This window comes from Caenorhabditis remanei, chromosome V (genome assembly GCF_010183535.1).
Source record: "Caenorhabditis remanei strain PX506 chromosome V, whole genome shotgun sequence".
Lineage (NCBI taxonomy): Eukaryota > Metazoa > Nematoda > Chromadorea > Rhabditida > Rhabditidae > Caenorhabditis > Caenorhabditis remanei.
The window spans coordinates 12,613,358-12,639,391 of record NC_071332.1 but is presented as its reverse complement, the minus strand read 5'-3'; the positions used below and the strand labels follow the sequence as shown (position 1 = coordinate 12,639,391).

At 36.9% G+C, this 26,034-nt stretch overlaps 7 protein-coding genes across 7 annotated transcripts; all 7 read left to right on the top strand.

The window, feature by feature from the left end:
* Nucleotides 1–2,396: 2,396 nt before the first annotated feature.
* Nucleotides 2,397–3,635, top strand: GCK72_019390 (uncharacterized protein; the record flags this gene model as incomplete). Its single annotated transcript, XM_003115162.2, has 4 exons — nt 2,397–2,486; nt 2,582–2,690; nt 2,986–3,146; nt 3,468–3,635. The coding sequence occupies 4 exons, from the start codon at nt 2,397–2,399 to the stop codon at nt 3,633–3,635; spliced, it is 528 nt and encodes a 175-aa protein (XP_003115210.2).
* An 8,493-nt stretch (nt 3,636–12,128) lies between these two features.
* Nucleotides 12,129–13,412, top strand: GCK72_019389 (uncharacterized protein; the record flags this gene model as incomplete). The annotated part of the gene is made up of 5 exons (XM_003115430.2): nt 12,129–12,731; nt 12,784–12,886; nt 12,936–13,101; nt 13,152–13,267; nt 13,315–13,412. 5 exons carry the CDS (start codon nt 12,129–12,131, stop codon nt 13,410–13,412), a joined length of 1,086 nt encoding a protein of 361 aa, XP_003115478.2.
* A 963-nt stretch (nt 13,413–14,375) lies between these two features.
* GCK72_019388 (uncharacterized protein) lies at nt 14,376–15,433 on the top strand (the record flags this gene model as incomplete). The annotated part of the gene is made up of 3 exons (XM_003115722.2): nt 14,376–14,645; nt 14,807–15,184; nt 15,233–15,433. 3 exons carry the CDS (start codon nt 14,376–14,378, stop codon nt 15,431–15,433), a joined length of 849 nt encoding a protein of 282 aa, XP_003115770.1.
* An 897-nt stretch (nt 15,434–16,330) lies between these two features.
* Nucleotides 16,331–16,994, top strand: GCK72_019387 (uncharacterized protein; the record flags this gene model as incomplete). Its single annotated transcript, XM_003115362.1, has 3 exons — nt 16,331–16,411; nt 16,478–16,607; nt 16,813–16,994. The coding sequence occupies 3 exons, from the start codon at nt 16,331–16,333 to the stop codon at nt 16,992–16,994; spliced, it is 393 nt and encodes a 130-aa protein (XP_003115410.1).
* A 147-nt stretch (nt 16,995–17,141) lies between these two features.
* GCK72_019386 (uncharacterized protein) lies at nt 17,142–18,006 on the top strand (the record flags this gene model as incomplete). The annotated part of the gene is made up of 3 exons (XM_003115587.2): nt 17,142–17,440; nt 17,487–17,608; nt 17,867–18,006. 3 exons carry the CDS (start codon nt 17,142–17,144, stop codon nt 18,004–18,006), a joined length of 561 nt encoding a protein of 186 aa, XP_003115635.2.
* Nucleotides 18,007–21,273: 3,267 nt separating this feature from the next.
* On the top strand, nt 21,274–23,534 carry GCK72_019385 (uncharacterized protein; the record flags this gene model as incomplete). The annotated part of the gene is made up of 6 exons (XM_003115744.2): nt 21,274–21,387; nt 21,469–21,693; nt 21,742–22,018; nt 22,103–22,299; nt 22,347–22,743; nt 23,158–23,534. 6 exons carry the CDS (start codon nt 21,274–21,276, stop codon nt 23,532–23,534), a joined length of 1,587 nt encoding a protein of 528 aa, XP_003115792.2.
* A 595-nt stretch (nt 23,535–24,129) lies between these two features.
* GCK72_019384 (uncharacterized protein) lies at nt 24,130–25,806 on the top strand (the record flags this gene model as incomplete). The annotated part of the gene is made up of 8 exons (XM_053733000.1): nt 24,130–24,300; nt 24,474–24,517; nt 24,651–24,695; nt 24,745–24,939; nt 24,989–25,042; nt 25,179–25,227; nt 25,313–25,375; nt 25,549–25,806. 8 exons carry the CDS (start codon nt 24,130–24,132, stop codon nt 25,804–25,806), a joined length of 879 nt encoding a protein of 292 aa, XP_053581913.1.
* Between the last annotated feature and the right edge of the window lie 228 nt (nt 25,807–26,034).

The following is a 26,034-nucleotide window of genomic DNA, read 5'->3' as shown; positions in this document are numbered from 1 at the left end:
AAGGAATCTTCGAAGGTTTACTTATTAATAATAACAAATTTGTTGTACATGATCCCACACGGCCTTTATGATCTATTTTGGAAGAGACTGTAAAGAAATTATCGGTACAAAACTGAAGATATAGTTTGTCCAATAAAAAATGAATGCTCGCGTGTTCAATCCAGTGATCTTGATACCTGTGGAACCTTCTGATGTGCTCTTTATCTAAGTACCCTGATGAGTATTAATTATTTCAATCATGATTCTTGGTCATCTGCATTATACATGTTCTCCAAAACTTCCACCGGACTTTTTCATGCCACAAATAAATTCCCTTCTCGGAATAATCCCACTACTCAAAGAGAGCGTGACAAGACCACAAAAGTGGAATTCAAATCTAGAGAACCCATCTGACTGCTCAACCAACAATATCACCAACAAGAGACCATGGATCACCATCATATTTCTGTCACATGGCCACCAATGTCTCTAGTTGTTTTCTCTCATCATCACATACACACAAATTGTTTTGTCCTTCTCCTTTTCTCTCTCACTTTCGCACCCGTTCTCTCAAATACTGCGTCTCTGTCCTGTTTACTACTCTCGTTTTTCGTCTCCATTTTTAATCTCCGTCCGTTTTCCATCCCCCTTCTTCTTCAGTTTCGGTTAACCGAACATTTTTGGAATTGATTCACTAGAATAGGTCAATAAACAGAATGGTCACTGAGAAGCTTGCCACTGCTCCATCTGAAATGGTTGATTTCTTTCTTTTGTTTAGATTTCATTTTCCACATTTCAGTTCATTTTTTCTTTTTCGTTAAACGAAATTCATGTCTCTGTCACCTCTCACCAGTTCCTAATGTCTCTGATTTCCGCTCCATTCGAAACCATTGTGTTCTTTTCAAATGACGAGTCGGAACAAAAAATGTATTCTCTTTCGTTTTTCGAACGCACGCACATTTCGAATAGATTCTGTTAGATTTTGTTTAGAGAAAACTATTATTTTAGCTTTGAATTGAGACTATGTCAAAACACGATCCGTTCTTTTAACTTGGGTTACTGTATCTTGTAACTACTTTCCCTTTTTCTGTTTTTTCGAACACAGTTGTTTTTTTTCCATTTTCTCTTTCGAAAGTTTCGTGACTTTGAGATAAAAGGAGAGGTTTCAATTTTTCTCTCGATTGAACGAAAGTCACGGAAACTTTTTTACTACAAAGTCACACTTTTACACAATATTTTTTCTTTTACGTAGATAAAACGCAACCCCAGTTCAATTTCTGCCCATTGCTTACCACTGAGCTATGGAGGTGCTGGGATGCAGGACGAAAAAACAAATAAAGAAGACGACATATTTAGCTCTTCAGAATTGATAAAAATCACAGGGAACGAAGTAGATTATAAGAGACAAGATAGATCACAATTGCCTCCAAACCCACCGCCTGGCTGTCTCGCCTTCTATTTCTGCGTCTCTGTTTTGTTGCACTGCGTATTAATATATGTTCTCTGCTGGAAGGTGGCATCCATAGCTCAGTCGGTACAAGCATTCCCGAATAAGCTTAAGGGTTCGACTGCGGATGCTATCGTATTTTTTGCCACTTTTGTTTCTTTAATTTTTGGATTTTACAAATCCCAACTAATTGAAAAACTATGGATGAATCATTTTACCCAATTCTTGAAGTTTTGCTCGTAGTTGACTTCATGGTTAAATGACGTTTTGTGATTCTCCCATACTTTCTAGAGTATCGAGATCAATAAATGGGATATTGGGGAACATTGTAAACAAAACGCGAGCAAAAGGGGTAAATGTTCAAACTTTTAAAAAACCAAAGACTAATCGTCTAGTTTTAAAACAGTTTCGAGTAAGTTCTAGAGAACCATCTACACTTCTGACGTCAGAAAACAGTAACGTCAATCAGTTATTGCATAACAGCCAAACAGATCAATTTCCATTTCGACATTATTTCGATATTATACTGTTATGATTTGCTTTTTTAGAGTTTTTCTGTGAGCTGCATCATACATTTTTGCCATGTTTAGCCGAAATTCTTGTGAACTACGGAACTACGGTTCTCGTGGCAAAGCACTTCTAGAAATTTGTCGTTGCGCCTTTAAAAAGTTACTGTATTTCTCGCTTTTCCTTAACGAATAAATCAATTTTCAGTTTTAAAAATCTACGTTTCCAGTGAAGAAATATCATAATTTTCTGTCAATTTCGTAACGTGCAATAACACTTTCATATTCCCAATTTCTGTTATCATTGAATTGTCTCTCACTCTTTTCTTCATTGTCGTCACGATGTTCATTGTTGTCGCATACATTCTTCTATTTGTATTCTCTGTTTTCGTCTTATTCTGGCTCAATTATTGGTCTCTTATAAATTGATTAGTGTCTAATTTCCATATTCTTTCTATTTCAGGATGACTTCAATGCTCACATCAGTCACCGGATGTAAATTTTGCGACATCGTCAAGAATAAAAAGGAGCTGCAATTCAAAGAGAGAAACACGGTAAGAAACTGAAAAGTTTTTATTTATAAAGTTCAAAAATTAAACAATTTTCTTATTGGAAAACCCCATGAAATAAAACTTTTCCGAAATTTCAGTGCGTCGTCATCAATGATATCAAGCCGAAAGCTAAGCATCACTTCCTAGTTCTCAGCAAGCAACACATATCCAAACCGACGGATCTCACTGTTGCCGATGTTCCACTTCGTGAGTTTCCATAGATTTTATCCAAAGAATCTGGTCGAAAATACTGAAAAATTGCGAATATCGCCACATTGTCTCATAATTTTGGAAGCAAAAAATTCTGTGAAAATCAGTTACATTCTTTTTCACAAAATTATGGCAGACTATGATGTCTGACAAGTCAAGTTTGAGAACATTATTCTCGAAAAACGGCATTTTCTTGAAAGTACAACTCGTTGTGTCTAATTTGTGCTGAAAATTCAAAAATCGTTTGAATAATAGATTTTTAATTTTGAGAGTTCAATGTTCTGTTTTTAAGTGGAAGAAATGGAGCAAACGGGACGAGAATTGCTCCGTGAACAGCTGAAGAAGGCAGGTGAAGCTGACACTGTCGAGGACATGCTTCGGATTGGATTCCACCTGCCACCACTTCTTTCTGTTCATCATCTTCACATGCACATCATATATCCGATCAGTGATGTGAGTCATCAAAAGCCATTTGATTTCTTACGTAAAGAAGTAATTTATATAATCGAAGAAATAATAACATTTGTTGGAGAACGGTTATACATTCCCAATTTAGCTGAATGCTCTCAACACCCTTCTCACAAATATTTCGATAAAAATAGACTAAAAGGATTGAACTTTTTGCAATTATACAATTCGGAATAGTAATTAGATTTGTTTTCGAACAAAATCCCTTTCCTCATAGATCTACAGAGATTGAATTGCGTCATTAGACTTTCCTACACACTTTCACACAGTTCTGAATCAATATTCACACCAATTTCTGAATTTCAGATGGGACTGATATCTCGAAAACTGACGTTCCGCCCTGGAAAAGTGTTCAAACCTGCTCGTGAATTGATCGATCAATTGAAAGAAGACGCCGGTCTGCCAGATCCATTAGAGGGAAATCCAGCAAAGGATGATGTTCATGATAAGGTTCCAGCTCAAGCCATCTCATAATAATCATTCCATTTCTTCTGATGGCTTCTGATTTTTCGCTTCTTTTCCGGGTTATTCCGCACCTTTCCATTTTCACATGTACACTCATAGCCACACCTTATGTTGTTTTTAATTCTAGAGCTTTTTTCCACTCCTATTCTTCTTCTTACTTCGTGTTTCTCTTATTTCATACAAACTCATTTTCAGCATAACAATAATAAATACTTATTCCATCATTATTTTCTCCCATTTTCTAGAAACTTCAAGCAACTGCGCACTCAAATAGAATGTGATGCGTTCGAACTGTGGGTTGTTATAAACATAACACAAAAGTACAGTATTTCAGAATAGAGTGAGCATAAAAAATTGAGAAACTAACATATTTTTTCAAGAAAAACTAGGAACAAAATTATTATTTTTGTTGAAACGAAGAAGAATAACCGTCGAGAGAGCGTATTTGAATTGTAAAGGACCCAGGAACCATGACAACTGCGAAGAGTTTAGTTTAATATTCAAATAGATGCTAGAGAAGGAAGAAAGCAAATACATCAACATCTGTAATAGTTGTTTCAGCATGAAACCTGTAGAGCGATACCACTGATCTCTATTCTCGATGAACATAGATATGTTGTTTAAAACAGTTTCGCTGTAACATAGTTTCCACTACCAATAGTAATAATTTTATTATCAGAGCTTGTTTGAATCCATATCAAAACCTTGGTCTCCGGATATCTCTTTACTCTTCTAGAATTCTTTCAAAGGTTCTAGTCTAACTCAACACTAATATTGAACTAATGACCGAGTACAGTAAATGACTTTTGATTGCTGTAGAATTCTCGAGATTAGCTTCTCATTTGTAGCTTATTTTCTACCGCCCCGATGCTCTCCCTCACCGGTTTAATCCCGTCAAAACCTTTTAGTAAAATAAGAAAAACAAAAAAGACAGAACCCAAAAAAACAGCAAGTACAGAATGATATACTATATGATCCTTGACCATGGATCATTCCATTTCTTCTTCTTCGTCTCCTCATGGTTTTCCTAGAATCCGTGGCTTTTCACCTCGTCATCGACTCCTTTTTTCTCATTTCTTCCCCCCGTTTCTCATCCGATAAACCAGTCCGTTTGTGAAAAATTGTGAAGGAGGCGACCGCACGACACGAAATAATTGAAATTCAATTCATTCATTCCTATCCATCTCGGAGCCTTCGGAACAAGAAAACGACTCAAACCGCCTTCTTCTGTCTCTTCTTCGAGTCTATTCAAGCGATCACACTGCGACTCTCAATTCATATTCCTCTATCGTCGTGTCATTTACGCAATGTTTCTTTTTGTATTATTAAATTGATTAGTCATTCATCCTGAAGAAGATGTCTTCTTCTTCTTCTTTTCCTTCTTTCTTATTCCTCCTTCAGATGAGGGAGTACGGTAGTTCGTGGGCTCTGGCCAGGCCAATTAATTTCCACACCACAAAATCTACTTCTCTTCTTCTTTTTTCTTTCTTTTTCGATTTAGAATTTTGATTATATCGGAAGAGAAAATCTCATGAATGTCTCCATGCATTTGCTCTGAAAATGTGAGAATGAATAGGAAAAAAACAAACAAAATGATTCGTTTTTTAACCACTATCTGATTGCAGCTAATGAGGTCATTATTTAATTACAATTCATATCTGATCTGGGAAATTTTTATGAACAGAGCCGATTAAAACATTATGAGCATGACTGTTTTTGAGAAGAGTTCTTGGGGAGAAGGCATACTTGGTGGATCCTTCCTCCTTATGCTAGACTAGAATTTGGAACCAGACATATGGAATATGTTCATTTCTCATTGCTCAAGTTCGAGCTCGTGCATGCCGTAATTTCAATAACCTAGACTCTCAAATGATATTTATATGTAGAATAGTTCTTGGATAGTTGCTGGTACCGTGGTTTACACAGTACTTCTGACCATGAACTCGTGAATTTTAGGATGCTTGTAGTTGCTTAGAATATATTAAAACCTACAAATTCTCAATTCTAGATAGAAATCGGGAGCTCAGAAATATGTTAATCGAATTCATCTGTTTATGGATTTTCTTTTCAAAAAATCAACTCTGATTGTCATAAAGCTTCTGTAAATGTTTACATCAAAATTATTCAAGGCTTATGCTTTTTCCTTCCCCTTTCACGAGTCTCCTCGTTCTATTTCTGGTACCAAAGAAGCGGTTCTGCTGTTCTACCCCTCGAACTGTGAATATGGTTCTGAAATCAAAATAAACTACATTCCTGAATCCTTTCCCTGAAACCATTAGCTCCTACTGTCTTTTTCTTCTTCTTCAGTTTCCCTATGTTCCTTGTCCATCTCATCCTCAATAATCTTCCTTCAAAGTATGAACTCCCCCGTCTGAACTATTTCCCTTTTGATTAATTTGTTTACATTTTCAATATCTGACAGATCGTGAACCTTCATGATGATGTATTATTTGTTTTTCTTGAACTTTCTCCCCTCTTTCCATCTCCTAATATAACCTATATACATCATCAAAATAAGAAAGAGAAGACGAGAGTGGAAGTGAGAAATGAATCTGTTATAAATACGAATAGATTGTTGGCGTGGTCCCTTCTGAAAAACGGAACCTGCTCTCTGCTTCTCTGAAAAACGGCTGAAATCGAAACACGCAGACTTGTTTTCTCTTCTTCAGCCGCCGCCCCGTTTTCATTGAAATCGAGAGGATGTCATGATGCTTAGGGGCATATATTTTGGTCTCTATATTTACTCACACAACTCTTTTTTCATCAAGGTTATATGTGATAGACGTCTGAATTCGTAAAATCATTCCATCACAGTTCTTTGTATTCATTGAAAATGAGGCATTGAAAAAGTGCACACTTCTAGTAAATAAAGTAATTTGCTGCAAATAACTGGTATTTCTGGAAAATAAAGTTTGCACTCGATGTATCTTCTTAGGATTTGATTGTATTGTCCTAGTTCGCAAGTTCACCCCAATTTTTCTGTTTTCGTCTGAAATATTTCTTTGTTTACTCTCTAAACGAACTAATCACAAACATATCTTAGCGATCTTCCCATTTTATATACTTTTATTAATTGCGTAAAATATTCAATCCCCTTTACACAGATAATTCTAGAGATGAAACAGGCAGTAATACTAAACCTTAACCATTTCTTAATTGTTTTTGGAAAATGATTTGACTCATGTTTATCTGATTTTTTGCTTTTGAACAAAATATTCACCGATCCAAATCTATTAGAAAGGATCCATGATTAACTTTCAACAGAAACAATGCTTTCGAATAACCGAGAAACACAACTACTCAAAATAGTGTAGTTCCAGCCTCAGATGGTCAAGGGGCACAATCTTGATAAAATTTGAGATCCAGATAAATCGCCATACTGTAAATATAGTATCCCTGCTTCCAAAAATATCAAAGTTCATGGGATTTTCCCTTTTTAAAATTCTCACTTCTAAGTGGTTCTTCTTCCTTTTTGAAAAGTGAACACCCCAGAAGCAATCATCTTTCAAAAAGAAGAAGAAGTGCTCGACGTCAGAACGAGGAAATGCTTCAGATTTCGTTTCTTTTCTTCTTTTCCTCAGTGACCTCGTGTTCAATTTTTCTCCATAGCTATATTCATATTTCTGAAACTCTTCGCTTGCAATTAAAAAAGTGCAAAAAAGGTTTCCTGCTTCCGGGGTCGTTTCCCCCCTCATGCAACACTTTGTTATTTTTAGAGAAATTGAAAATGCCACACATTTGAAAAATAGAATATACGGAGAGTGTGTTGATTGTTTTTGTCCACCACCCCGTATATAGATGATGTCTGTTTTATTCTGAATTTCATTCTGAAGGTGACACCCACTTTCAACCAAAATATAGAATAGTACAACCCTCTATTTATTACAGTAAATCCAATTTTCCAGGCGCTCGCACCTTTGCAACGAGTGAGTTCTCTGAACGAAATCTTCTGAAAATCAATCAGTCTGGGAAATTTCATTTTCTTTTTGCAACTGAATTTTTTTTTCTCATCCTCATGTTCTCTGGTTTTTTTTTCAGAGAATGGTCGCGATCAATGCTTACTTTAAAAAAAGATGTTTATAATTTTTAGTTTTCTAAAGTGACAATTTATGAATGCACGCAGAAATCTGTAAAAGATTTTGATTTTGAAATCAAAAAGTTAAGTTTTCTACTGTGAGAAACATCTCTAGTGAATTTCCAGGAGGTTCCACAGTCAGTATTCCAGTACTAACTGCCACTGAAGTTTAATCTCTCCTCTGATTTCCCCCTTTTCTTTAGAAATAAAAAACCAATCAGATTTAGTTGTCCCCCATTTGATTTTTCCCTTCCGTACCCAAAAACACTCTAATCATAATTTTCCCGGAAATCAACCACATCGCACCTTTTTCGGTTCTCCTACGACGACGACGTCGATCTGAAAACTCAATCAATTTCACACTGACCAGGACGATTCGTGTTTTCTTTCAGTGACGCAGTTCCCAGAAATTCAAAACAATGAGAATGATTCTAGAACTCATGAGAGTTTTTGGACTCTTTGTTTGAAAACTTCGAGTAATTAAACTGAAAATTTTGAGTTGGAGAGATATATCTCTCCGATTCAAAATTATGGCTATTTGGAGAATTCAGAGTTTTTCCAGTTTAGCATATTTAAATCTTTGATATTGAAAACCTCTAAGATTGTTATCCTCTTGGTTTTGCAGTTTTAAATTTCTCAAAAACTTCAAGTCTTCCGAAGACATTTGGTTAGTTTTATGAGTTATTACTGCTAGTTGGAAGCTCTTTGAAGACACTTTGGATATATTTTACGACGTGTCAGGATGATCCGTCCAATAACGTGTTAACCTATGGAACCACCTAGTAATTTCTTCTCACTCTGCCCACACTGAAACTATTCTATGAACTTCTACATAGTTTCCCGTTTTAGATTTCCCAGACACATTAAGATAGGTAGTTGAAAGACTTTTATGTCAAATGATTTACCAGGAATACTCCGGATTACTTTTAATAATGAAAGTATTGATCTTCGTGTTATCTGGAATCTTATTCCGATTTCATGGCGTTATCATTCACAACATTTTCACTTAAGAAATGAAATTCCCACACTTTTTCAATCTAGTTATTCGAAGCTTTCGTTTGTTTTTTTCAAGTATTCTTGAAGTTTACTCATTTGCAAATCCTTTACCATTTGTGATCTAAGCAGACGATAGATTGTTTTTAAAATTTTCAGTTTTCTTTTCAACCAATTATTGTGTTCCAGTGATTCGTTACATCACGATAGTTGAAAAGGATGGGAAATTTCACATTCAAACTTTTCAGTTACCGAATTTCATACAACTCTGACATCTGATCGATCTCTCTCTCTGCCACTCTCCATTGTAATAACTTCTCACACTTTTCCAGATTAACAAAACCTCACAACTGCAATATTAAACCAAGTTGCCCTTTATCCACTCACTTTCTCCAGAAATTTCCAGTTATTTGCCCTCGTTTTCATAGTTTATTAAAACCTCTGGAGATACGTCTCCCCTATTTCTTCGAAAAAAGGTCACTTTGGATTCAACTCACTCTGGAATGACTAAAACTTCCTAGGAATGAGTGTGTCTTCTCTCCTCAATTTTTCATTATTTTTTCTCGTGTATCTTCCTTTTTTATTTCATTCAATTCATTCATTTAGTGCCGCTTTGCTCCCTCTTCAGACACATATTATAGCAATTAAAATTTCACGAAAAACTGACTTGGGTTGACTGATTAAAAAGTTTAAACAGTAGACAGCTAAACAATGAAAAAAGGGGTCAAATGATGTCTTCGAAATTGAATTAACCTCTTCTAAAATTCAAATTCGCGTGTGTGTTTTACTCAAAAAAAAGAAGAAGAAAAGGGGAGGGATTCAATGGAGAAAAGTCAAAAAGTCAATTTCATCCGCATAATATTTTTCATGTTGCACAGAAGCTATCTGAAGGGGAAAAGACATCCGACACTTGTTATGTATAGTCACCTTTAACCTACTCAATACTTCTCTTATTCTCTGATTAGTAAAGGTTCAGATTTGGGTCAAATTCGTTTAGTTGTCGTTTACGAGAGCAATGAGCAAGCAAAAAGAAAAAGAGAGGTTCTTTCGGTTATTAGACGGAAATTGAATGAATCGAACCACACCTAAAATGATTGATTCGTATAGATTTGTCTAGATCTTAGAAGCGAGATATAGAACACAAAACACCTATTATTCTTATGTCAGTCATTGAGCTCTGACTCCAAATTCTATATGTGTTCTGCTTCTATTCCTTCTTCTATTTTTGACTCTTTGGTTTTCTGATTTGGAGGTAAGTTCCGGAACTCTTTCTTTTAAAATGTTTTGTTCTATATCAGGAATATTTTCTTACTCGAGGACTATAAACGAATGTCAATTCAGAAACTGAAATTTTCTCAATTTGAGCCTATTCTCCCTGTTTTTCAGTTTTGCATCTTAAATAAGATATATGACGTTTTTGAGTCTTTCTGGAAATGCACTTTCACGGAAAATATTAGGCATTGAATAGTCGCCAAATTCAATTTCCAAAAAACAATATGTTTTGAGACTTGACCGTTTTGTGGGCGGAGCTTGTCATTAATTACTTTATTTTTCAGTAGAGAGCTCCTCAAGTGACACATTCGAAACGATTTTACACGCTATCATTGCATGTCGTGAGGTCAAAATCTTTCTTGTTCGGAAGTCAGTTTTTGAGTATTTCAGGCTAAGTACGTCCATGTGAGCAATAGGTTTACAAACTAGTGAATTTGCCTAGAAATTGGTTTTAGAACCCTGAGTGAAATCCGTACTTTGAGTTGTCTGATGGAGATGTTTGTTGAGGAGAGCGCAAATGTTGCAACTCAAATATTTCTAGAAGCCGAGATGAGTAAAATCAGTGGAGAGGAACAAGAACGTCATCATCTAAGGTTTCATACTTTTACAATGCACGATCAAAAGGGTTCTGTATTCAGGAACTTTCATTTTTAGAAGGTTTCAATCTAGAATTCCATAGGACAGGTTTTAGGACAACTCAGATACCCTCTCCCTTTCTGGAAAGATGTCCTGATTCAGTTACTCATCAGGTCAATTAATGCTAACAGCAATTAACCCAAAAGTACCATCTTCTACAGAATAGTTGACCACTTTGTCTCCTCTTTCTCTACTTCATATTCCTCATAGTACTCCGCCCATGTTCGTTCATTTTTTGGGCGACTCAGCAACCCCCCATCTCCGAGACCCATAATTGCCCTCATAACGTGTTCGTTCCTCCTTTTTTATCTGAATCTTCTCCTTTTTTCTCCTTCCTCTCACTTTTTGCTCTTCGTTCTTTCCTTCTGTTTCTCGAAGACTTCTTGCTGTTTTTTCTCCTTTTTTCTATCCCTTTTCCGTGTACCGGACACGATTAATCAGCAAAAAGAAGATTTCTTTTAGTAGGAGTTTTTTTCATTCCAAGTGTAGATTGTTCTTTCTGTTCTTTTTTTTTGTCCGTTGCCACTACAAAAAATATCCAGTTGTGACCTGCATGCTAGGCGACTAACGACATTTAGAAGTGGACAATTCAGTTTTTATGGAAAATAAGAAAAAGAACAGAAGCAAAGGAACAGTGTACTATCGCTGAGATGAGATCTGTTTCGTGGTGAAGCGAACTTTCGAATAAATTGTTTACAGTACTTTTTATCTTTTTTAATTTCCTGAGAGGGCGTATGTGGTTAATTGAAAGATATTTGTAAAAAATATATTAGCTGATCTTGTGAGATAATTCTGAGAACTTCAAAGTTCAGCTGACGAAAAACTGAACGGTCATGTGAGAAAGATTGATTTAGAACTTGGCTGACCTTGATTATCTTTTTTATCAAATCAGTTCCATATCACATGAATCTCAAGTTTTTGACAGTTACACTTTCTCTCTCGAACTTTCTATTTACTGTCTCCTTATTTTTTGAAAGTTCTAACTTCTAAAATAAAACCATTACGTAAATGAAGATAGGGGACCACCAGGAAGTGCACTGACGGATGAAAGTAAACGAAATGAATTATTGAAAGTCAGTTGGAAGGAAGAAGCTGCATAGAAGAGTTATTATTTCTGAAAATAAGGTTAGTGGGTAAAAAAGCATCGCTTATAAATCAAAGGTCATCGTTTTCTTGTTGAAGAGAAGTCTCTATGCCGACATGGAAGACAATGATGTTTTTGCACTCTGCAGAAACACAAATGATTTGATCTCATTTCGTTGTATTCCTCGACTGAACTCAAAATTTTTAATTTTCAAAAAACAGCTCAATCGGTCTACTAGTTCTCACTACTATCCCTCCTTCTTCTACTTCCTTATTCGAAATGTTTATTTTCTTATTCTCCTCATTTTTCTCTTCTTGTGGAATGCTTCTCATCAAATTGGGAGAATTCTCAGAACTCAAACTAATAATAAAACACAATATTATTTCAGTTATCCCAGATGCACTCCTGAGAAGAATCCAAAGATCTCAAGAACTCGTTGAAAATGTTGGACTTACTCTCTCGGGTAATGGTCACTGTGATGACAATGATGTGTTTTGTTGGTATTGTGACCAACTTCCTTTCTCTATACATCTACACCCGAAAGACATTCCGAAAGAAGAGCATCAACGTGTTGCTCTCCGCTCTTTCAGCCACTGATCTCAGTGTATGTCTTCTTGCGATTCCAGTATTCGCAAGTACTCAATTACAACAATGGATACCTCCAGAGGTCACTGCAATGATAATGGTTTATTTGTATCCAGTGACTATCATGTTCCAATCAATGTCCGTATGGCTGCTGGTATCTATCACAATTGATCGATACCTTGCTGTATGTCATCCATTCATGGTCAACACTTACTGTACCAAAAACCGAGCACTGGTTACTGTAGGAGTTGTGGTACTGTTCAGTTCGGCATATAATGCAGTTCGATTCTGGGAATACACAATCAATTTCGATGTAGCCCCAGAGAACAGAACTGTCGAACAAATGGTTAAACCGATGCTCCGATCGAATCCCTATTTTCTTCTTTGGTATCAGAATGTGGCGACGATGGTTTCGCAATTTGCATTTCCACTCGTCATGCTTTGTGTTCTGAATATTCAAGTAAGTTGACTCTTCTAAAGATGGGAAGAACTCTGAATTTTAATGCTTTCAGGTAGCCCGAACTATAATCGAAGCATCTGAGCAACGGCGAGAACTGGTTGCCAGTGTAAAACGGGAGCATTCAACTGCAAAAATGATGATTATGGTTGTTATAGGTAACCCACATGCGTTCTATCCATACCGCTAATTTTCATAAATTTTCAGTGTTCCTCGTCTGCTACATCTTCTCCTTCATCCTAAACATCACTGAAATTTATTACGAAGAAATATTCTCGAGTCCATTCGGATATTTCTTGAATGATATAAATAATGTATTAGTAGTTGTCAATTCGTCATGTGCATTCATTTTCTATTACAAATATTCTACAAGGTAACTTTCATCTATTGAAATTCAAAATATTTCAAATTTATATGTTCCAGATTCCGGAATCAAGCACGAACACTGCCAGGTATCCGGTGGTTCGCCAGTATGTCAAAATTCAATGTTTATGATACTGAAGTGACACCGAATCGTTCAATGACAACTAGATATAAAGGTAAGAATGCTCAAGATTCGAAATCAATCTCAATTCAATATTTACAGAATCGATAATCACAATAAGAGGGACATCATCTTCTCGTTTGAGTAGTTCACATAATTTGTTGTACAAGCCAAGTTATTCAAAAGCATGTGATATTTAGTACTCAATTGATCCTTTCTCTCATTTATTAATTTATATGTTCATTAAAATCTTTCTCATTATCGGTTGGCTGGAAACGATTGGGGTTTCGTAGAAAATGGAAGCGTGATATTACCTTGGTTGTAGTACTGTAGATGCAAACACCTTTCCACCAACAATTAATGAGAAACCTGTCAATTTTTAGTTACGAGTCAGAAAACACTTCATATCAATTCATATTCATTAATCGAACGACTTCAATACTGGTATTTTTTAAAGTATCTCATCTGATAAAGCCATGTCTGTTCTTTTAAAATAAACTTTCAATAAACCATGAATTAATATTTTCGAAACCAATTAAATAAGTTTTTGTGATCAGATTTTGGAAATGTCAAGCTTACACTTGACTAGGAAGCCATGAGGCAACGATTCCAAGTTATTCTGAAAGTTGCCAGCTCACACAGATCAGTCCACGAAAAGACAAGGAAACGAGGAAAATATTTTGATCTAGATAATCGAAAATCATCTGACACCGAGAGGGAACAAGACCTGTTGAAATGCTAATCTCGACGCGCGTCACAAATTCATGGATCCACACCAAAAAACGTGTGTATATTGCGCAGATCAGAGATATCTCTCATTCTCTTTTCACCCGATGATTCTTTCGCGAATTTCATCTCGAAATAAATGCAAGCCGCCATGTCGAGAAAGGAATCGTCAAGACATACATGATTGATACCCTCTCCAACTGATGATGCCTGCCATTGGAGAAAACGACGACACAGGAAGAAGCAGAAGCGAGTTTCATCTCGTCGTGGTGGTGAAAGGGCGGTCTTTTCTCTTACGTGATTCGTGTTGTGGATGAGTGTCTCGGATGCATTTTTCTTTTTCTGGATTCCCTCTATTTCCCTCTCTCTTATTGTGTCACCGCCGCACACAGTTTCTTCTTGTCGAGAAAGAGGACAACATACACTTCACCTAAAAAATGAAACACTCATTCACACTTGTGGTCACTGTTCTAATTTCTATTCTGATATTTGATGTAGAAGGATTCTTCTTTGGAGCAGCAGGCGGAGGTGGAGCTTGTGGTTGCTCACGAGCACCCGTATGTCCTCCTCCTCCACCACCTTCGGGATGCTCTGGAGGCGGCAGAGCTGTTGCTAGAGGAGCCAAGACTATGTCATTCGATCAGCCGATCCCCCAAAATACTCCACAGGCACCACGGGTTTATACAGTTCCCGATGAACTTGATTTGGTAGGTTGATTTTATTATTTCCATTGTTCCCTCGAGATGTTCTTTCCTAGAACTAGTTAGATTACATTACTAGCCAATTACTTTTTTATCCAATCCACTATCTCTATCACATCATTGCATAATCAGCCAGATTAATTGAACTTGTTTTCTTATCCCCACAGAGAGCTGCTGCATTCGGAGTTCCAATCCAGCCACAACCTCAATACTCAATCTTCGACGTTCTACATAATTTGGGTGAAAGTAGCGATAGTCCGGCACAGCAGTTGGTCGTCGCTGACGGAAGTACGAATACTGATTATTTCCCGAAAGAAAACGATGAGGATCTGACTGTTTCGGAGATGACGGGAAATAGTGATGTAGAATTATACAAGTCGAAAGAAATTCGTAGAGCGCCCGCTGAGCCAACTGTTCATGTCCATCGTGATGGTAATGTTGAAACTACAACAATTTCTTCAGATAATCTGAATGGTGCAGCTGAAGAAGACAACTTTGATAAAAACAAGTGTAGCAGTTCAGTTTTAAGAAAACTCATGCTTGAAGTAGGTTCTTCTCACCATTAGTTTAGCATCGGTATTTTTCAATTACAGCACATTACCGACAGCTCAGCCGAATCAAAAAGAAACATCAACATCGCCGCTGAAGGAAAATTCGGAGGAAACGTTGACGTTATCTGTTCCCGAGGGCACTTTTCCTATATTTTTACTTCAAATCTGTATTGCGAAACAACGAAAGGGCTTACAACCTGCATCGCCTTCCGACAATCCGATAAAGTTAGAAGGAGGAGATAATATTTCTTACTTTAATTCTTCCATTGTATATTTTAATAATTGTAATCAAATCGATGTCTTTTCAATAAAGAGCTTTATTGAAAAATAAACAACAGTAAAGGCGAAGGGCGTCGGGAAGTTCCGTTGACCGATCAGCAGCTTAGAGCTTCAGCTTGGTGCGTCTCCAGTGACGTCTCTTGGCGTTGTACTTCATCTGAAAATAAATGTAATGTTATTTTTAATGTTCAGAAAGAGTAAACTAGTTTAATATCATTACAAGGGGCAAGAAGTTGAACGGAATCTAATTTTTAATTTAACTTACGGTGTTTCCGGTCTTCATGCGGACCCACTGTGGCATTGGGCGATTTTGCTTCTGCTTCTTAGCGAGCTTGCGCTTGATGAACGACTTCTTCAAGGCAGACATTACCTGAAAAATGGGAACTATTTTTACTAAATTTTCAAGAAATGAGCGCAGATACGATGAAAATGGACGAAAACACTGAAAAAGCATGGAAATCGGATGAAGCGTCATTTTTCTTAAAATGTAACGAAAAAAGCGCAAAATTTCTCCAAGAAAACGATGAAAAATTGGCGAAAAAATTTTAGGATTGAGAAAAAACCGGCAAGAGGGGCAAAAGTAGAGAGGGGAAAACGGCTCTTCGTGGCGAGACCCGCGTATTCGCTGCGTACTTGGCTGAGTATTCAACGTTAATGCATGTGGCAGCCGCTGCCGACATTTTTTCTCGCGTATATCGCTTTTCTTTTCGTTTTTTTGTCGAATTTCTGTGAATTTTTCACAAATTTTGAAACTATTTCGTTAAAAAGGAATATTTTATTTTCTGTTTAATTATTAACTGGCTTTTCCTCGTGATTTTCCTTGAATTTTGATGAACTTATCGATTTTTCTTCGTTTTCAGGATGCAGATCTTCCTTCTTGGCCTTGACAACACTACGCACACGCTCGACGTGGACGCTTCCACCACCCTCTCCGCAATCAAGGTAAGTATCGTTCGATTGTTAATTTTTCAATATTTCGAAATCATCCAAACAAGACGTAATTTTCAGGGAGCAATCGGAGCCGGAGAAGAATTCTCCATCTCCTACGGATCCAAGATCCTCGACGAGGGACTCACTCTCGGAGAATGCCAAATTGATAACCTCTCCACCCTTTCCGTCAACGGAAGACTTCTTGGAGGTTCGTTTGTTTTACATCTCAAGATAACCACTAGCTTGAATTGGGGTGCTAATAAGCATAATGTCTTGTTTTCACCACTGGCTTGGTAACTTTATATGAAATGAAGCCATAAAGGTGTTCGGAGTGAACATGAAGTTACTATCCAGCTATTCCTGGTGGACCCTTGTAATATAATTCGATTGAACCACAAAAATAACTTTTTCAGGAAAGGTCCACGGATCCCTCGCTCGTGCCGGAAAGGTTCGTGCTCAGACCCCAAAGGTTGACAAGCAAGACAAGAAGAAGAAGAAGCGCGGACGTGCATTCCGTCGTATTCAATACACTCGTCGCTACGTCAACGTTGCCTCCGGACCAGGAAAGAAGCGTGGACCAAACTCCAACTCCTAAACATCAGCGTTGTTGTTTCTCTTTCCAATAAATTGTTAATTTTTTGAAAAGCGTGATCACACTGAAATAAAGCATCCGCGTTTATTCGCAAGATTCTAGTTACATTTTGTTGTTACATTACATGTCGGTCCTATTTTCGGTTTTAGAATGTCAGAAGAGCTGTTGCAAAAGTTCCTGACATCAATTGAAAGGGAAGACGGTATCACGGAAATTGGAAAGAAGAAAAAATGTAAAAGTGCAGCAAGGAGGGATAATGTGAAGAACATTCTGAATGCGGCTTCAAAAGGACAAGTGCAACTGTCGGCAGAGGAAAGCTACATTGTTCAGAAGCCTAGCACATCGAAAGGATCCGATTACATTGATGATCGGTTGGCATCACAAGGATTTTCTCTTATCGATCAAGCGCGTTCGTTCAAGCCAAAGGATCTTAAGAAAAGAAACTTGAAGTGAGTACTTTTCGTCTACAATGTTTAATAATTGTTACAATTTTAGATACATGAAATATCAAGAAGGCCGTCGCCTGGATTCAAAGAAAGGGCGAGTTCTCGTTGCGGCACACTTGAAAACAAAAACAGACTTGAAGAACCTTCGGAAAGAAAAGAAAAAAGTTATCGGTATGTTTTTTTCAAAGGTGCAAAACTACAGATGGTGAATAGATCCGAGACATGATGTTCGACATTTTGGTCATCCAACAGAGAACTGACTTTTATTATCCGCAGGATATTTCGACAAAATTTTTTTGATTTCTTCCGAACGTGTATCTAACCGTTCGAAATAAAATTTTAAAGATGTTTACCAAAGTAAGTTGGTTCCCTAGAAGACATCATCACTACATTTCCTTGATCCATTTTGCATCTGAATGAAACTTTCAGGAGTGAAAGAACCACGTCGTCTGCTTCCTGGTCAAAAGAAGAAGGAAAAGAACAAGAGTGTCTTCAGTGATGCAGATTTCGCTCAGGTCGCTCATGTCGCCAAGAGAATCAACTCAGTATCTGATCACTCATTCCTTTGAACGTTGTTACTTCTTAGTCCATTGTTAATTCTCATTGTTTTGTTTCACTTCGTTTTGCCCTTTTTCGTTATACATGTATGATTGAAATTATTAAAATGTTCTTGTTTTGCTTTTTCTCACATTTTGAGGTAGTGGTGGAAGCTGAGTACTGAACTATTAGACGACTCTGCGAGAAACGTCGAAAGAAGTTTGCCAACAATCGGATATGCGAGAAATTGAAATTATCAGAAAATCACGGGACTGGACGCATTACCAATTCAAATAGAATAACAAAGGTTTCGAAATTTTTCGTAATATGAAGAAAGTGTTTTGTTAGATATATCAACCTGGGAAATGTGCGAGGGAAAAATTTTATGCTCGAGAAGAACCAGAACGCTCTAGAACGGTCAAGAAACACTCCAAGTACTGTGTTATGTCGAAGCCATGAGCCGTGTGGCGAAAAAAACGATTGTTTACGCTTGAATCTCTGAAAGTTTGACTCTTTTAAACTGTTGAAGTTTTTATTTCCAGAAGGTAGTTGTTGTGTACAGTTGAATATTTTTGGATACCAACGTGCTCGTAACTTGTTCTTCTTTTCATAGTTCTCACTTTTCCTTTCATTGAACCTGTTGAATTCAGTACGAATGAGAAATGGAAACCGCACCGTAAGATGTTCACACCTACATTTTATCTCAATGCTCTTCAAAGATATTAATTTTTTATCGACTCATTGCAGTCCAACTTTTGAATCGAAGAGCCAAAAATAGTGATATTGCCATCATCTTTCCAACTATAAATAATGTGCTTTGGATATCATATGTGGTCATTTATCATTATGATATCAGTTTTAAGATTAAAATAACAACTCATAAAGATGCAGTTGGAAGAATATCTGAAATTATCTAAAATTTTTAGAGATTTCCGTGTCATCTGGTGTTTGACTGGTTCAGGGTTCGAGTTCGACTCTTCAAGTGAGACGAATGATTTTACAAGGAAGGTGAGAAAATCCCTGATATCCTTACAATATTCTTTTGATTTCTTATCATGTTTATCATTTCAAACCAAAGTACATACATTCTGTGGTAACCAGTTACCAATTAGTCGAGACTACAACAGCACAGGGTCTAGGGGTGAGTAGTGAAATCGTATGCGCTCCACTAGACATTGGCGGCAAATTCAAATTTTAATTTTTTTCAATTCGACCTTAAGCATTGCATTTTGATACGCAGCTTAATCGACCACTTCTTGAGCGGATTTATGTCCGTTTTTGCGCATTTTTGGCCAGTTTTTCGACTGTCTCGCATATTTTCAAGAACAATTCTTTTAAATAAATAATTAAAATTTTAAAATAAAAATTTATTTTGAATTTCGCGCTAAAATTTTAGCTGATTTCAGCGGAGCGCGTTTATTTTCACTACTCATCCCGAGACCCTGTGCAACAGTACAACCTTCTCTTCCCTACATGTGCAATAAACATCAAACCCGTTCAATCGGAAAAAAAGAAAGACCAAGTGAACAAATCTGATTTTTGCATACTTGTCAAAAATCGGGCCGGCCCGGCTCGGCCCGTCGGCCCGGCCCGGCCCGGCGGCCCGGATTCAAAAATGGGTACCCATTTTTACCAATTTTTTTTTGAAATTTTTCGAAAAAAAAACAGTAAAAATGCTTAAATTATCATTAAATATTCACATTTTGATTCAATTTTAAATGTTTATTCGAAAACTATACTTTTTTCAAAAATTTCAAAAAATTTCCAAAAAAAGTTCAAAAACTCAAAATGTTTTGAAAAAATGTTTCAAAACGGGCCGAGCGGGCCGGGCCGGGCCGAGATTTTTCCTGATTTTGGCCCGGCCCGTGACAAGTATGGATTTTTGAAGGTGGTCATCTCACTGGAAATGGAATTCGATAAGAGTCTCTTCCTCGAGAAAACAAATAAAACACTAATGGTATTTTTGGATTTTCTGTTGAAAATGCAGAAAGAAAATAACCTGAGTAATAAAGATATTCGAGATGACAATATGCAGAATATCAGAAGAGAGTTCACGAAGAGTGTGATTCCGTTTTTGGAGAAGATATCAAACAACTGATTTGTCTTGAGACGTATTAAGAGAGAATCTGAAATAAGAGAGAATCTGAAAATATAAGTTTAGTGAAAATACGAGAAAGCGGGAAGATTGTCTTGAAATAACAAGGTTCTGGATCTTCAAAAAAGCTCTAGAGATGCTGATTTCAATCCCCTTTACAAGGTTTGGGATCTTTGTCTAATTCGCAACATTAAGCAAATCTGAAATGAGGGATTAAAGTTTTTGTAAAATTCAAAATTCAGAAAAATACTACGACAATTCTGGTGACTCATATTAAGATGTTTAGTCTCATCAACTTAACTGTTTGTGGAACTTCAAGATCTTTTGATCTTGTTCGTCCAACGGTGTATGAGATAATGGAGTTGTTCACGCGTTGGAATTCAATACAAAAATCTAGACCAGTTAAATCAAAATAATTCGAAGAATACACATTTCAGATATTTCTGGTAGTTGCATTGGTAAGAAGTTTGCGATTCTAGAACATAAAACTGTATTATCCTGGATTTTCCGTCGTTTCGAAGTGCGTAGTGTTGTTGCATTGACCAGATGGACGTGCAGTTCTCGAACTGATACTACGCCCGTATGATGGAGTGAAAATGATTCTGAAGAATAGAAGACCGTTGTAGTTTATGGTTGTAAATAAAAACATAAATATTGACTGATAGAGATTGTGATAGAATCAAAGTGAAAGAAAGAAACAAACGATGTCAAAAGGTATCATCAGATGCTACATTCTGATTCTAACTGTAAAATGAGAGTATTGATAATAAATCTGAAAAGAAAGAAAGGATTACTACACCTCAATGTTGTACCCCTCCCCTTTCAACACTTTTTCATTTTCTTTTCGTTTTCTGCGAATGAATCAAATTCGCTGAAGAACTGTTACCTCTCTATCTCTATTATCATTTGTCTATGTCTGTTGATCAAGTGTTTTCTCTTCCTCGTGACAAATAGAAACAAATCTTCATATTTTCTTGTAGGTAAAAAATGTTTTTTTTTCTGATGATTCGACTTTCAACTGACCAATGTACCTAACAGGTTTCATGTTTTACAACTTACGGATACTCGTTCTCCTTTAATTTCGTATCTTTTTTAATGTCTCTTTTTCTAATTTTTTGTTGAATGGAAGAAACGATTAGTACACTTTTTCATTCTTCCATCTCATCACAACTTCCTTCTTTTCTCAATTTCAATTTTCAGTACAATGATAATCGTTCTCAGCATTGTTATCGGATATGCCGTCTATTTGTTTATTGTTAATTTACAACAGATTTTGGAATTATGGAGAATTAACAGAAAATGTGCACAGAATCTCAGTGTAAGTTGTTTCAATCTGACTATTTGAGTCTTGAACTTCTAGCTCTCTCCAGTCCTTTGTCATCATGAATTTTAATTTCAGATGGTAAATGGACCTCCATCTCTTCCATTGATCGGGTCAGCTCACTTATTCAAATGGCATCCATATGATTTCACATTCCAAATGGAGCATTGGGCTCAGAAATACATGTTCGGTCGTGCAAAATACGGGGAAATCGCTGCAAAAAACAACGAGGTCGATGGGATTATGCTCCTTTGGATTGGCCCAGTTCCAATCGTTTTTCTAGGAATTTCAGAGTGTATCAGAGTAAGTCTCGAAAACTCTGAAACTCAACAAATTGGTTTTTAATTTCAGCCAGTCCTCGAAAGTAACACAAATATCTCAAAACCAAGTCAATACGACAAAATGAGTGAATGGATTGGAACAGGACTGTTGACAAGTACTCATGAGAAATGGTTCCATAGAAGGAAGATGCTCACACCGACATTCCATTTCAGTATCATTCAAGACTACTTTCCAATCTTTGCTCGTCATGCAGATGTTCTTGTCGAAGCAGTCGAAGCTCATGTTGATGGAGACTTCTTTGATGGATTCCCATATTTTAAAAGATGCACTCTGGATATCATTTGTGGTTCGTTTTTAATTTTTAGAAGTGTATTTTTGAATTCAACTGACTCAATTAACAGTATTTAAAAAATTCTTTCGAACTTTCCAGAAACCGCGATGGGAATCCAAGTGAATGCCCAACTCGGCCACAACAATGAATACGTTCATGCTGTGAAAAGAATCTCAGAAGTCGTCTGGAATCATATGAAGTTTCCATGGCTTTGGATAAAACCGATTTGGTATTTGACTGGATTAGGATTCGAATTCGATCGAAATGTAAAACTGACGAATGATTTTGTGAGAAAGGTAACTTGTCTGAGTGTGATTCTTGTATTTTCTGATTAAATTTCCAGGTGATTCAAGAAAGAAAAGAATTGTTGAAAGAGGAGGATGAAGCAAGTCAGAGAAAGAGAAAAGCTTTCTTGGATCTTCTCCTGACAATTCAAAAAGAAAAAGGGACTCTTTCGGATGAAGATATTAGAGAAGAAGTCGACACTTTCATGTTCGAAGGGCATGATACAACTTCCAGTGGTATTGGATTCACTATTCTCTGGCTTGGATTCTACCCAGAATGCCAGAAAAAACTCCACAAAGAGTTGGATGAAGTCTTCGGGTTTGCTACAGATCAGACTCCAACAATGGATGATATCAAGAAATGCCATTATTTGGAGAAGTGCATCAAAGAATCATTGAGAATGTTTCCCTCCGTTCCTCTAATTGCACGTCGTCTATCTGAAGACGTCACGATTGGTGAGTAACCTTTATGACGTAGTGACCTGAATTCGAAGAAAGATTTTTATGTTTATTTACAAGTTCGAAGTTCTCTCAGTATGAGAAGGACAGGTGATTTCGTGATATTTCGGTGATCGACGGTCAGATAAGAAATGGCATACGGCATGCCCCTCCCACATTTCTACCTGCAGAAAACCAAATGTACATCTGAATTGAAAAAAGAGAGAGATTTGATTAGGTGATCTCGAGAGAATTGTATCTTTATTGGTCAGAAGAACCTTGATCGGGAAGAATTAAAAGTTGATCTCAGTGTTTGAGTGAATGAACTTTTCACATCAAGGGATTATACAAAAATGGTATGATAATCTTTTGTCAGTAAAACTGATCAGATCAAGAGAATCAAACGATCAAATGCATTTTTTTTAATTTCAGATCACCCCAGTGGCCAAAAGATAGTGCTTCCTGCTGGCCTTGCCGCTTGTATCTCCCCTATCGCAGCTGCCCGAGACCCCCGTGCTTATCCCGATCCAGATACATTCAACCCTGACAATTTCGATATTGATACAATCTCTGGAAGAGATCCATATGCATACATTCCATTCTCTGCCGGACCAAGAAATTGTATCGGCCAGAAGTTTGCAATTCTAGAAGAGAAAACAGTTTTGTCAAGATTTTTCCGAAAATATGAAGTGGAAAGTCTACAAACAGAAGAGAATCTTCGACCCATTCCAGAATTAATTCTGAGACCTTACAATGGAATTCGAATCAAAATTAAACGACGGGAAGCTGCTGATTATGTAGTTTTGTAATTCAATTGTTTCTTGTGCTAAACCTCAATTTCCATTTTGAATCATCTATTTCTTTCTTTAATTCTTTTAAAATTGTATGTCACACCAAAAATTCAATATTTCTCACTGAATGAACTACAGCGATGAATAAAAAATGAATGAATAAAACTTTCTTTTGTCTCCTTCTTTCTCAATGATTGATAACCGACCCGTTGTCTATTTTCTCGAACTGAAAAAAGGTGAAACCGACACCTTTTTGCATGGTTGAAATAGATGAGAAATATATTTAAAATTGAAGAGTGCGCAGATTGATAACCCGTTTTCAAGGCAGGTACTCACAACCCCTTATAAAGGTTACAACGTGAAGAAGCTGAAGAGGAAGAAGGAGAAAAGAGACTGGAACCCGTAAGCATATTCTCTTGAATGTTTGCCAATTTGACGTTGATCATTTTTAATTCTCTTTTTCCTTCTGAATCTCGAATCTTCACAGTTTTCAGACCACCCACTCTCCTTTGTTTCTTTGCTTATGTGAACTTGAGAACTTCATTTATTCTTTATTTTTTCTTATTCTTCTTACTTGACCTTTTATATTTTATATTCATCATCTCTTCTCCAGATGCATCGATTCCTCACAGCGTTCTCGCTTCTCCTCGTAGCTCTTCCACAAGCCGCAGCCTTTCTGTTTGGTGGAGGATGTTGTGGAGCTCCAGTGATGCAGTCCCCATGTTGTGGTGGAGGAGCAACAAGTTGGGCATATGCACCACCACAAGTTATTGGATATGAAAGAGTGAGTTATTGGCTGTGAATCGAAAAGTATATAAGATGAACGAAAAAATAGTAAAAGGAAGAGCGCCATCTAGTAAATATCAGATAACGATTTTTTCTGAAAACTGGTGTGCGTCTTGAACTGTGAACAAGCTTTGTCGCCCTGATGATCATTTCCCTCAACTTTTTTTCCAGATTCCACTCTACGCCAAGGTTCCAATGCCAGCACCACCAACATAGTAAGTTCATTATTTTTCCCCTTTTACACTTGTCGTACTCTGACAAAAACATCAATCTGACAATATCAACATTGATAACTCATGTGTGAATTCCGATCTAACCAATAATATAACCCTTTGTCCCCCATTTCAGTATGCGTTCAAGACCAATCCCACCACGAATTATCCAATCTGAACCGTGAGTTTTCGTTCTAATCTTCTGATCCTTTATGTTCCACTAATCCCAGTTACTATCCATCTGCACCACCACCACCTCCACCAACTCCACCAATGTATCAAACTCCTTATTATCCAACACAATCTGCTCCTCCAATGGATAACTTCGCTCATGGTCCAGCAACTCCTACAGTATCCTCCGTTTCAACTCCAATTCGATCAGTTATTCCACCTCCACAAGACAAATACGACGATGGAGATGTCATGTATCTGAAACTCAATCATGTTTTGTTCAACTAACCTCAATAATTTCAGAATAATTGAAACGGATGACAACAGAAAACGAAGAATGTCTTCTCTTCATAAGTTGTATGTTTCAGTTTTTGTAGCTAACGTATTCAACATTCTTCTTCTTTCTTTCTTCTGTTATACAATATCACATTACAACTTTTCTTTAAAACTAAACAAATATTCTTTCATTATTATCTCAATTTCTTTTTTTCAGCGTTCAACCCCCACCACAAGGCTACGTCTCACAACCCGCCGCCCCGCAGGTAACATATTTTTACACTACATATAAGGCATCGATAATCTCATCTCAATTGACATGTCGCATTTTCTTACACAAATGGTTTACAGGGATACCAGCAACAACCACAGCAACAATTCATCGGGCAGGTTGAACAAGGAGTCGAGGTCACTGTGAGTAAATATCAGTGGGGAATTTTAAGATTTATAACATGAAATATGAAAGTGATGAAAAACCACTCTGCAGAATGCTGGAATCTGAACCATGCGTAGAATCTGGTTGGATTTAATCATGATTATGATTTGCCAGTCCACATATAGCCAAAACGACAATTGTGCAATTTCAGCCAGACCAAATAAACTCTGGATATCAACCACTCCAACAACAGCAACAAGGACAATTCAATTCTGTTGCTGACAGCCAGATTCCATCCAACTACGGATCTCAATCCTCCTTCGGATCCCAACAATCCTTCGGATCCCAACAACCATCTTCATTCGGTTCCCAAGTTTCCGGAGCTGTTGAGAATGTAGCCAGCAACGCTGGTTTCGAAGCAGCCGGAATTGCTCCAAGTGCTCGTCGTCTTCGTAAATTCAAGAACTAGATGAGTGTAGTTTCCTGTTGTTAGTTCTTGTTTCTCCCTTGCTCAATCGGTATTTTTGTCTCAAAATGTTATATTGTGTACATATAATGAACATGTTTTTTGATACTCTCTGTTAGTATTTAGGTGTGTTGTCATCACGAATAAAATGTTCTTGAAATTACTTTCAAAAGACTAAAAATTCAATTTTCCACCCTCTACACCTACAGCTGAAACATACCTCCACCCTCA